General features: G+C 41.4%; 2 protein-coding genes across 2 annotated transcripts; one reads left to right on the top strand and one right to left on the bottom strand.

Moving 5' to 3' along the window:
• Positions 1 to 1,975: 1,975 nt before the first annotated feature.
• On the bottom strand, positions 1,976 to 4,859 carry LOC310826455 (olfactory receptor 5J3-like; the record flags this gene model as incomplete). The annotated part of the gene is made up of 2 exons (XM_083701308.1): positions 4,730 to 4,859; positions 1,976 to 2,987 (listed from the first exon to the last, which is right to left on the bottom strand). Exon 2 carries the CDS (start codon positions 2,978 to 2,980, stop codon positions 1,976 to 1,978), a length of 1,005 nt encoding a protein of 334 aa, XP_083557434.1. The 5' UTR covers positions 2,981 to 2,987; positions 4,730 to 4,859.
• Positions 4,860 to 11,058: 6,199 nt separating this feature from the next.
• Positions 11,059 to 12,326, top strand: LOC310826523 (olfactory receptor 5AP2-like; the record flags this gene model as incomplete). The annotated part of the gene is made up of 1 exon (XM_083701572.1): positions 11,059 to 12,326. The coding sequence occupies one exon, from the start codon at positions 11,059 to 11,061 to the stop codon at positions 12,004 to 12,006; it is 948 nt and encodes a 315-aa protein (XP_083557698.1). The 3' UTR covers positions 12,007 to 12,326.
• Positions 12,327 to 13,122: the final 796 nt, after the last annotated feature.

The following is a 13,122-nucleotide window of genomic DNA, read 5'->3' as shown; positions in this document are numbered from 1 at the left end:
CTAGGTTTTTGTAGGAATGCTTTTAGTAGGAATGTTAGACATTGCAGAGTCATGTGTTATTATACAACCAAAATACAAGTACTGTATATGCAAAGTCTCAAAGAGGAAGAAACAGCCAAGAAGCCAGTTGACTGCAAACTTCGACAATGTACATAGAGCCCTCATAACCAAAGTGTGCCTTCCATTTCAATGCAGATGTACATACTTCCTCACACACCATCAAAATGAAAAGGGGTTTTGACCAGTAAGAAGACTGAATACTATTGCTTAGAGCAGCCTTTCCAAACCTGAGGCCCTCCAGATATTCTTGAACTATCGTCATTTCCAGCCTACTTATTCAATGAACAGGGATGGTGAGAGTTGCAATCTAAAATTCTGATGGGCACCACCTTGAGTTAGGCTGCCCTAAATCTTTCCTGTTTTGAGAATTAATTGTTGATGCTATGCTGTATCTGCAGAGATTTCACCAGTGAATGCGTCTTTCAAGTTCCCTACCGTTCTCCATTTTCCTTATTTGCCAAAATGAAGAGAGAGAAAACTTGTTAAGATCAGCGGTTGGAATGATGTGTGTGTGTGTTTGTGTCTAAAGCATATTCAGGCAATAGCAGCATAAAGCAGCAGTCAGATAGTTGCACTAATAACCACAATTCTTTTTTCACATAAACTGAGAAAATGCTCCTGAACTTACTCTCTTTCTTGAAACTTCATTGTGCCTTCAATAGTTCAAAGCATTCTGTTTCTTTCAAGGCGATTTCTCACCTGAATGCAAGTGAACCTGAATCCTTGTGAAACCAATAGCAAAATCCATCTAGTGGTTTGAAGGAAGCCAGATATACTCCAACGCTTCGTGGCTCTAGGGCTTTTTTTTTTTTTTACCATAATGACAAACAATTATGTTAACTTGGCTTTCATTATGACTAGTGGGGAAATCTTGATGCTCCCTGAAGTACCTCAGATCCCAAACACATGCTTACAAGACAATATGAAACATTTGTCTAATATTTACCCAGTGAAGTCAATGGAGGCCAAATTGCAGTTGCCCCCATACTCAGAAAGAACATTTGAGAAACATAACTTTTTGTATATCAAGTTACATTTAATGAAGCATCAGGATCTTTATTCAATGCACCTAACTTTCATAGTGCAGGCAGGCAGAGTCTGAGTAAGGAAGGTATGGCTGTTTCCTTCCTTTTGCCCAGAACAGGATCACTCTAGTGGTGGCATGTAGGTATGTGTGGATAATTGTTCAAAAAGTACATATGTGTAATGTGTATTACTTGGAGGAAAATGTGTGAGGACTATAAAGATGGAAATATATCCTCTCTCTCACTCACACACAAGCATTTCAGTTGCCACTCACTGAAATCGCCCACCCTCTGCCATCCAAAATATTTACACTCTCTCTAGACCCCATCTCTGGGGTTGCCTTCACAGTTTAATGTTATGCTTGCTATGCTTGTGACTAAAGCTCCATTTCTGGCAAAGTGCTGTCTCATTTCCATTGCTCTCTGTGTACCTTACTAGGACACTCCGCTAGCGAGACCAAATGAACAGATGTTAGTATTCCTGTGTCCCTGAGTATTGTGAACAGCATGCTAGTTTGGGGCTAGCTCTCCCAGGCAGACAGCAGTCTGTCCTCTGGAAGGATAGAGCAAGGGTAACCATGGGAAACCCTGACCTTGGCATAATTAAAGTTCTCATAGTCATTCATGTTCTGGATGAGCTTATTCCTGGAACATGGGGAAGTAATCTACAAGTGTGTATCGAGACACTTGCCCCAAGAAAATCTTGCAGCTTTGAATGTTGCTATACCATGATATAGCAATATTCCAAAGGCATTGTCGAAGAAGAGGAGGATTTGCTGGCATGCTGGTGGAGCAGCAGCTACATGTACTTAACTGTAAGTGTTGGAGTAAACGAACAGCAGAGCAGTTTTATATGCATGTTATGAGACAAAATGTTGTGGACCATCCTTTTACGTGTAGTGCTTTCTCCTGTGATCTGGAGAAGGTCTAACTTGTATGGAAGGTATCATCCTAGACTGAGAAGCAGCTTTTCTTCCCAGGATTTTGCGGAAGGCACTCCTGACTTCCTGGTTCCTCAGGCTGTAGATCAAGGGGTTCAGCATGGGAGTCACGACTACATAGAAGACAGAAGCCATTTTGTCAAGGTGGTGATTTTGCCTAGAACTGGGACGTGCATACATGAAGCTAGCACTGCCAAAAAAGATGGTGATGACCATGAGGTGAGATGTGCAGGTGGAAAAGGCTTTCCGTTGGCTCTTAGTGGACTTTAACTTTAAAATAGTGACCAGGATGTAGGTGTAAGAGGTGAGAACAATTGTTATGGTTATTGTTATATTGAACCCAACAAAGATAAAGAGCAAGATTTCATTGAGACTGATGTCTGAACAGGCCAGCTCCAGTAGGGGAGGAATTTCACAGTAAAAATTATTAATGATGTTTGGTCCACAAAACGATAGCCTTGATGCAGCAACTGTGTGCACCAAAGCATTTACTGTCCCAGCTGCATAGGAAAGACCTACTAGCTGCATACACTTTCTTTGGGACATGGTGATTAAGTAGAGCAATGGGTTGCAGATAGCCACATAGCGATCATAGGCCATCACTGCCAGTAGGTAACACTCAGTGGTGGCAAATACACCATAAAAGAAAAGCTGAGTAAAACAATCAGCAAAAGAAATTACTTTCTTCTCCTTTAAGAGATTGCCTAGGAACTTTGGGGTGACGGATGAGGAGTAACAGATGTCCAAGAAAGACAGGTTGCCGAGTAAGAAGTACATTGGGGTGTGAAGTTGTGGGCTGGACCTGATTAAGAGAATCATGCCCAGATTCCCCACCAGGGTGGTGGCATAGACAGCACAGAAGATCACAAAGAGGGCAGTTTCCACATGAGGAAGGTCTGTTAGCCCTGTGAGTAGGAAGATGTCCACCAATGTGATGTTTACCGTTTGCATCATGATGACGCTGTGGAGGTGGGAAGAACACAGAAGTCAATATTTCTCTTTTTAACATTTCAAGATAGGCATATTGGATAAACATTAGCAACCAGTTTTACTTCTCTTTTCCAAAACTGAAATATTTTTATCTAGATAATGCTAGGGGCTCCTTCTAACTTTCTGTCAAAGGAAATTAAAGAAGCAGATTTCTTCAGATTTAGCTGAAGTGGTAGCATAATGCTCTGTCTGCAGTAAGAAACTTTCAGGCTGCTTCAGCATCACTTATAACACTATGATACCTAGATAAAAATATTTTGGTAAAGTATGAGAATCACATAGTTTACAGTGAATAACCCAGAGTTATGAATTGTAGACTTGACTGGGGTTCTAGACAAAGGTCTAATCATGGAGTCATGCCAAGGCAATCAATTGTCTAGGACACATTGGGCATCAGATCTCAGCTCACACTGGTTCATGAATAAGCTTCTCTAATTTACTGCTTAAGAGTCATGGACAGAGGTGAGAGAAATATGATCACTACCATGTAGCTCACGAAACCTCAGAATAGACAGATGATTTGCTCTGAACCTGAATACACATCAAATAAGGGCAAAATTAGCTGTGTTGTGGAATTGTCTTTTCCCAGGACAGTTTCAGGACTTCTTCTTTAGCAATATCCTTTAGTCCAGAAATATTTCATGATTCATTCTTTGTCAAGGGATGTAGTACTTACATTTAAAATATGATTGCTGATCTGCTTACCCTTGCAATTCTGATGGACAGAAGCTCCAGCAGTAGTCCTGCTTAAACTCATGACCATTGTGGTTTTTAAGGCAGTTTGTGCCACAGAACATAATGTGTGCATGCCAACCAAAAGCAAGAGACAGACTTTTAACAGATGAGCAAGTGTTGTTCTTTGCTAGAATTCAAGCCCAGATGTGCTCATCACTAGCACTCAGCCTGTGTTAGTATATATCTTTCTGACGGTAAGAGCTGTTTTACAATGGAATGGACTATCTCAGAAAGTGGTGGATTCTGCTTCATTTGAGGTTTTTAAACAGAGGTTGGATGGGATTGTTTTAGCTGTGATTCCTGCATTGCAGGAGGTTGAAATAGATGACCCTTGGGGTCCCTTCAATTCTATAATATGGAAGTCAAAATAGCCTGGGGTTTGAAAAGTTCTACATAAAAAAAAATTCCTGATCTGAACAGAATGAAGTCCCTCAATACTTCAGCCACTTAAACTCATCCTGAGTTGGACACCTCACATTTACTCTCATTTCACTAATTTTAATAATGCTGTATACCTTACTCTTTTGTATCTAATTAAAATACCTCTTCAGCAAAGAACCCCCCCCCCAAAAAAAATAGTTTAATTCCTAAAACTGAAATCTTGAGACCATTTATTTTGAGGTTCCACTGATGTAAATAAGACTTACTTCCAAGTAAACATGGTTTGTTTTCTACCTGGTGATCTTTTGCATTTTCATATCAGTTTGCCATCTTACCTAACACTGCCTAAATAGATAATTTGTTTCCTTTCATCTCAATATTCTAGCTGCATCTTCATGTAGATGAGTGGTTTTTCAGTTATATTCCATAGAATCCTGGCATTTCTCAGTTAACAACAAGCAATGACATGCAAGCTTCTTTCCAAGGCGGCTTTTCCACCATTACACACCTTCCCAGTGAGCTCCAGCCAAGTATCCTTGGGTACATTTCAAAGCTGCATTTTCCGTTAATTTGGAAAAGCAGTACAGCCCAACTCACCTGGTCCCTGAATGAATTTTGTGTGGATTGTTCTGCAATGTTTCCTTGCTACAAATGCACACATGGGGTCAGCAACAAAGTGTTGCAGTCTGCAGTATTCCTGATCAGCATTCCATCACCCAATTTCCTTCCCCACCTCACCCACCCGGTTTTTTGTCTCCCCCTCCCAACAGTCAGTCAGCATTCAATGTCCACCATGCATGCCTATATCATTGGGTTGTTTGGAAGGGCTCTGTCCCCCTTAGTTAGGGACATTTGCTAAATATTATTTGTCCTTCACAAAACTTTGGGGTTTCCTCAAGTCTGCCAGTATCTCCCTTATGTTTCATGTGGTTCTGTTTTGGATACCAAAAGATCCACACTCTGGGAATGAGCTCTCTATAGGATGACGATTCATCATCAGACAAGCATTGCAGGAAATTTCAAAACTACTGTGTAGGTCGTATATCTTCCCCTTAACAGCTATTTATTTAAACTGGTCTTGTGAAGTATCATTCGTGCTATTTCTGCAGACTTTTGTTCAGTACTTCTCTAAATATCCAATCAGTTCATTTCAGTTCATTTTTTTTAAAAAAAATAAATGCTTCTCTCACAGCTGCTTCTGGAGGGATATTGATAACAAATGCATATTCCAGCAAGCAAAAACACAGAGCTGCTTAAAAATTAGACTGCTAGTAACCACACTGTCTAAGCGATGCAAGCATTTTGTCATTCTGTTTCTTTCCAGTTTAATGCTGATCGCTTGATGGGTTTCTCTGTGTGGGGCACACAGCAAAATGCTTCTGCCAAAGTAAGGAATTAAAATCCCCCCCCCAAAAAAAACCCTCAAAATAATATAGAAGCTTCCTATAATCACAGAAAAATGATGTTGTTTCTTTTGCTCTCTTTGGAACTAAAAAGGAGAAGACGATCCCATCGAGGAAAGTCTTGGCTTTGGGACCTTATCCCTAAAGGACTTCAGACCCATATGAACATTGATTCCTACCAATTACATGGTGAAGACAAATGCGAGCCAAATTACAACTATCTGAAAGATTTGTCGCTGGGGAATGTGAAGCACAACTGGGATGATTTTGTGACACTCCCCAAATCTTTATTTATTTATTTTGGGTTGTATACAACTAACCTGTCCCATCAGTGCAACGATTTCTGCTCATGCTCTTCTTCCTGTCTCTTATATGCCATTTGCCCTCCCCCAACATGCTCTAGAGGGTTGGGGGAACCCCCAAAACAATTTGGGACAGCACGGGGGGAGAAGAGGGGGGATAAAGTTTCATTGCACAATCAGAAATCCTTGCACTAATAGAATGTTCATTTAGAATGTTGGACTCCACCTGTTACGTTGATCCTATACCTTCAACACAATCATTCTTCCCACCTGTTTGACACTGTCAGGGCAGCTAATGAAAATGTAATAAAAACAATGTATGGTAAGATAATATTGCATTCTACACAGGGCTTTTTTTTCAGCCATTACTCACTGGAACTCAGTTCTGGCACCTCCCAGGGGGGCACCATTGCCATTATAAGAGAACAAGCTTTTTCTATATAGAAAAATAGCACTGCACAAAGCCAAGGATTCTTGACAGGGGCCTAATTCACATTTTAAACTATGGAAGATGGAAGGGACATGTGTTAGTCCAGCACCAGGCTATTGCTGTTGCAGCTCAGTGGATAAAAGCGGGGTATCGTACATGAAGTGTGATTGGTGTGGGGGGGTTGTTTGCTGAAGCACAGCTTGCAGAAATGATAGCAGAGATTTATCTAAAGCCAGCAATTACACTTATCTGTCCCAACACTTGAAAATCGTCTTTGTGTAACCATTATCCTGGACAGTTTCCAATCTGCCCTAGGACTGAATGAGACATGATTTTTATCATATAGTTTGGTGCTGCATCACTGTTTATTGTTCAACAAATAATGAGCAGGAGTGGGCCCAGTATCCCTGAAGGAGCATTTCCACCCTCATCGTTCAGCCCAGACACTGAGGTCCAGCTCCAAGGGCCTTCTGGCAGTTCCCTCACTGCGAGAAGTGAGGTTACAGGGAACAAGGCAGAGGGCCTTCTCAGTAGTGGCACCTGCCCTGTGGAATGCCCTCCCATCAGTCGGCGGTTTGAATCCGCGCAATGGGGTGAGCACCCATTGCTCTGTCCCAGCTCCTGCAAACCTAGCAGTTCGAAAGCATGCCAGTGCAAGTAGATAAATAGGTACCACTGCAGCAGGAAGGTAAACAGTGTTTCTGTGCACTCTGGCTTCCATCACAGTGTCGCATTGTGCCAGAAGTGGTTTAGTCATGCTGGCCATATGACCTGGAAAGCTGTCTGTGGGCAAATGCTGGCTCCCTCAGCCTGAAAGTAAGATGAGAGCCACAACCCTATAGTCGCTTTTGACTGGGCTTAACCATCCAGGGGTCCTTTACCTTTACTTATGCTTTTTTTAAAAAAAAAATGTAGAAATTAGATGGAAAACAGAAAGAGATTGAAAGTAGACTGATTCATCCATCCCGAGTCTATATTTATGTGGTACATTCTCTCTTAATGGTGGAATGTTCTCAAATTCCTATGTATAAGTAGCATCACAATGCATTAGGAACACACACACTGGTTTTGCAAGTGATCACTTATCTAAATAGTTTTTAGTACCTAACAGCACATTGAGGGCAGCAGTTCAATATAATATCACCAATACAGTAGCAGTACCTCTAAAACAGGCAGGCAAACCTGTGAGCCTCCAGATAGAACAGGACTACATCTCCCATCATCCCTAACCATGGCAATGCTGCCTGGGGCTGATGAGAGTTGTGGTCCAACAACAACCGAAGGACGAAAGGTTCACTACCTCTTTTCTAAATTAGGTACTTGAATTGGCTACCTGCTGTTAAACATCCTTTATTCACTGCTTTGTATTTATTAATTTTAATTGCTATGTATCTTATAAATTGCTAGGAAATGTGTTCACTTCTTTAAAAACAGTCTTAATGAAACTTTTTATACAGTTGGTTAGGTTTTTTTTGTATCATTTGGTATAGTACTGCCACACAGTGGTTGCTGGTTATATTATTGTTGGCATGCTGGAATGTTTATCATATTTGTTATTAACTGATAGTTTATTTATGATGACTTAAAAAATAAAGTGTTCCTAGTACTTAAACTGAGCTATTTGTTAGCTTGCTGTTATGCTTTGAAATGATTTTGTATTTGCTTTGCATTGTAGTGATGTAATGATTTGCATTTTTGTTGTTCTGTTGTGAACCCCCCTGGGCAGATTTATATGAAGCAGCGGCATACATATTTAAATAATAAATGCCCATCCAAGATAGGTTAGAACAATAAAATTTTCAAAATACCAACAATAAAAAACCATCAACCACCCCTCCCCACAAGAGAACAGCCAATAAAAATTTTCAGTCAGTCGATTAAAACACCTTGTAGAACAATAACAAGCCACAATCCAGAGCATTAAACATCAATCATAAATATGTCATGTCATGGTCTTCTGAAAGGCTTGAAGCATGGGAGCCTGTCCACTGACAGGGAGTTTGAAAGTCATGAGGCCACCACAGAAAAGGCCCTATTCCTTGTAGATCAGCCTCACTGATCTAGGTAGTGGGCACACAAGGAAGGTCTCTGTTGTAGATCTCAGCATGCAAGCAGGCTGATATGGGTGCAGGAAGACCATGAAATAGCTTGGGCACAAACCGTTTTAAAATGTGAAGATAGAAACCAGCACTTTGAATTGGGCTTGGAATTAAAGCATCAACCAGTACAGTCATGGTGTCAACAGAATCTAAGGACCTCAGTCCCCTCAGAGTTCTGGCAGCTGCAGTCTGAACTAGCTGAAGTTTCCAAAATCAAACCTGGACATTTAATTTGTTTTGTTTTCATCTCCACATAAGCAGACTAATCATTGACTTGCACTCAGAGAGTTTTGCCCCTGTGTACGTCTAAGACCAGAAAATCCCCAGGGAACAGATCCCCACGCTGCAAATTCTCAATATAAAGACTCCTGTCTGTGGGATGCAATGCCATATGTAGGAAGCAGCTTGCTTTGCATGCAGAGATTTCAGAAATTTATGACTGGGTAGAGGTAGAAAAGCATGGAGCAAAGGGAGAATTTCTTTCCATAGAAGAGGCAAAGATGCTATGCCCAGAACCAGAACCCAAAATCAGTGCGGGAATAACTAAAACACTCAGCCCATAAGTGAAGATCTCAGAACCAGACAAGAACACAACCTGGTAAGTTTAAATATCTCTGATACTGGCTCTAGAATAACAACCTAATGTAGTTTGAAAATATTTCTTTAGCAAGACCAAAGAAAACAGCAATTTGCCCTTACACAATCTGCCAGGTGATGGAGGCAGAAATCTGAGGAAAGTTAGAGCACCAATTCTAGTCAGATTAGTGAGTGACTCTGTTTTGTTATGTCTAAGTATCTTCCTTAGAAAGCAAAGTTGTAGATTTTGGGTAGAACATTGCACTAACTTGATTTTCTGATCAGTGCAAGCACTTCCGCTTGTCCAAAGGAATGTTCTCCCCCTTTCCCCCCCCCATACACTGTTCTGAGTGTTCTGACAACCCTGCAAGGCGAATTAGAGGACACCCATGTGGGAAGGATAGGGGGAATAGCTTCTGTTAGCACATCAACCTATTACAGCGCTACCTCGGGTTACAGACGCTTCAGGTTACAGACTCCGCTAACCCAGAAATAGTACCTTTGGTTAAGAACTTTGCTTCAGGATGAGAAGTGGCACAGAGGCAGCAGGAAGCCCCATTAGCTAAAGTGGTATCTCAGGTTAAGAACAGTTTCAGGTTAAGAACGGACCTCCAGAATGAATTAAGTTCTTAACCCGAAGTACCACTGTATCTCATTCAGCAGTTAAAATGGACTCCAGGGTTGACTTTCCTCACTGGCACACTGCAAAGTCATATGCATGCATTTGTTTCATTTGCTCAGACTAGAAACTGTATGGTATAACAGGGAAAATTGAGTTCCCAAATGTTCCCTTAAGAGTAGAATTTTGTTTCCTAGGTTCTGAGTAACAGATTCTTACAGAGGGAATGTAAGAACTGAAGGGGAGGAAATAAGTTGTAACACAGGGTTGAGGAACTGGATCTGGCCAACAAATTTTAGTGTCAGTGTTTTTATTATATATAGATATCATTGCAAACTGCTTTGAATTAAATAATATAGCAGCATATAATTTTTTTAAAAATAAATAAATAAAAAGCCAGAACTGAATCTCCCCGCATGAGCCACATTCAACCCACATGCTTTGAAAGTAAGCCTTTCAGGTGCAAACATGAAGCCCCCATGATCAGATGATAACCAGGACTCCAAAGCTCAGCACACAGCCCTGTGTGGTGCTTTGAAGCCCCGACGACCAGGTGGTTGTTGGGGTTTCAAAGCACCGCACTCAGCTCTAGGCAAGGGCTGAGCTTTGTGCAGATGCCTGCAAACCCAATTTTTTGCCCAGCCACTTCTTTGCTAGCTCCACGCTCAGTTTCACATATGACATCAGATAAAGAGCAGGTGAGCATGGGTTGGCAAAAATTACCTTGCAAACCAAATGGTGTAAATATGTTAAATTTGCATACTGATACTGAATATTATTGCCCTAACAATGTTTTAAAAGATTAAAGGTAGCATCCAACTTTAATCAGAGAGCAGATGACCTATGGAAATCTATGGCTTAGCTGGATAAAATCCTGAAGGTTTTAATGGCTGATCAAGCTAGAATTGAGTCCTTTGGTCTTTTACACTTAGGAAGTGTATCTTTATGATCCTGATACTTCTTAGTGCTTTATGATTGTGTGTGTTAAGGTATATTTTGCTCTTGCTAGTTCTAGTTAGTTGTGTTATTTTTTTGTACTGTAGTTTTATTCTGTTTTCTTTTAGAGTTTCTTGTTGGTCATTGTTAACTTTTATTGTTAACCATCCAGAGGACATTGCTAAATGGCTGGTATGCAAATGATGTAAAATAAATAAATGAATGCACACACAAGCTTAGCATGTTGTTTCCTGCCTAGGGAAATGACAGGCACCTGCCAACATTTATGCATCACTTATCCAATGTTCATCTAAACTGATGTAAAATACTCAAGAAATATATTATATACTCATTACTTTTTATTTTTCAATAAAGAATATATACATTTTTTAAACCCCGAAATTTGCATATCCATTTCCCACATTTTCCATCATACGGGATGATTAGGAGGATGACAGGTACGGTCTGTTGCAGCAATAGTTAAGTTAGTGTTAGTTTTCAACCAAGTTTAAGACATCACCATTGTTTCTCTCCACTGTTTTACAGGTTTTGTATTCTGTTATGATGGCCCAATGGAATCAAACCACAGTTTCAGAATTCATTCTTGCGGGATTCACAAACAACCCAGTGCTTCGCATTTCCCTCTTTGCAGTGTTTCTGACCATCTACGCGATCACTCTTCTGGGAAATCTCGGGATGATAGCACTGATTCACCTTGACCGCCACCTTCAAACACCCATGTACTTCTTCCTCAGCAACCTGTCCTTCTCAGATCTTTGTTACTCCACTGTCATCGTCCCCAAAACGCTGGCAGATTTCTTGGCTGAGAAGAAAGCCATTTCGTTCACTGGCTGTGCTGCCCAGTTTTATTTCTATGCTGTCTTTGCCACTGTAGAGTGTCTCTTGCTAGCAGCCATGGCCTATGACCGCTATGTAGCAATCTGCAACCCGTTGCTTTACCCAGTTGTCATGTCTAGGAAGGTCTGCATTTGGCTTGTACTGGCTTCATACCTGGCGGGGTGTGCCAACGGCATGATACACACAAACACCACCTTCCGTCTTCCTTTCTGTGGCTCTAATGTCATTAACCACTTCTTTTGTGATGTACCCTTAATACTGAAGCTTGCTTGCTCCAACACAATGCTCAACCACATCCTGCTATTCGTGATCTCTTCCCTGATAGGTCTCTGTTCATTCCTCACCATCCTCATCTCTTACATCTACATCCTCATCACCATCCGTCGGATCAGCTCATCTGAGGGACGCAAGAAAACCTTATCTACCTGTGGCTCCCATATGATGGCTGTCACCTTGTTCTATACCACCATCCTTTTCATCTACCTGAAGCCCACCTCAAGTGACGCTGATGCCCAAGACCAAGTTGCTGCTGTCTTTTATACAGTGGTGATCCCCATGGTGAACCCTTTGATCTACAGCCTGAGGAATAAGGAGGTGAAGGCGGCTCTGAAAAGGATCGTGAGGAAGAAAGGTATTTCCGCTGAGGCATAAATTATGCACTTTGGGTGCTTCCAGGTGGGTGATAATTGTGAGATCGGTGCTCCTCTTACATGCAAGTCCTTGGCAGGGCTAGCATGACATCATTGTCATCAAAACAGCACGGACTAAGATCCTCCAGCTGAGAATTTCTGTTGGTTCCCCATATCCCTGAGGTTTGGTTGGTCACCACTAAGGGTAGAGATTTTAATGTGGCAGGCCCTGACCCATGGTATTACTTGCCTGCAGAGATTCAACGGAAACCATTCCTCCCTTCATTCAGATGTCTCTTGAAGTCTTCCTTGTTGGGCCTGCCCTTTGCAACATTAATTTCCTTTATAATCCGATCAGTATTTATTGATGTTTTAAATAATGCTTTTAAATGGATATCTTTGTTAACCTTGCTTTTACATGTTGTATTCCACCTTGTTATGTTGTTTTATGAATGTGTGCCCTATAAATTCATGAATTAAAGAAATAAACTCACTGCCTCACCTCTTCATACATGATGAAGTGCCTACTTCCCTTGAGCTCTGTGATATGTTCTTGAGGGATCTGCAGAAGGGCCTATGGGGTGTTATAGAGATGCTAGGCTAGGTTAGCTTCCTCTTGTGGGAAGAAAAGTGCAGGATATAGTGGTTAGCACCCTGCGGCATCAGATTATGAAGACATTCTTACCCAATCCTGCCACTTGTAGCTTTCCAGTATGAGATGTACTTGCCTAGACTTTTCACCTGGTTCATCTGTGTGGGATCATTTCCTGCTTGCATGGTTTCCAGTCAGTCCCTTGTAATACTACCCCTGACTATCAGCACAGTTTCCACCTGTCACATGCAGCACCCTGGTTTGCAAGAAGAATCAGCTCAAAAACAGCCAGCAAGGTCAGGTTATCAGTTCCCTTAGGGAGTCACCATGGCTTCAAACAGGGCAGGCGCAAAGCTTTCTCTCCTTGCTCAACGCACCTCACGGTTGTGTCAATCTTTTATGGAAAATGCTTCTTCATATATGTGCATCCCAGTTCTGGTTCCAGCTCATCAGTTGATGTGGACAAGATGATCTTTGTGTTCTACACTATGGTGATCCCCATGCTGAACCCTTTGATCTACAGCTTGAGGAACAAAGAGGTGAAAG

This window comes from Podarcis gaigeae (genome assembly GCF_964106915.1).
Source record: "Podarcis gaigeae genome assembly, chromosome: 1".
NCBI lineage: Eukaryota > Metazoa > Chordata > Lepidosauria > Squamata > Lacertidae > Podarcis > Podarcis gaigeae.
This window is presented reverse-complemented; position numbering and strand designations above follow the sequence as displayed.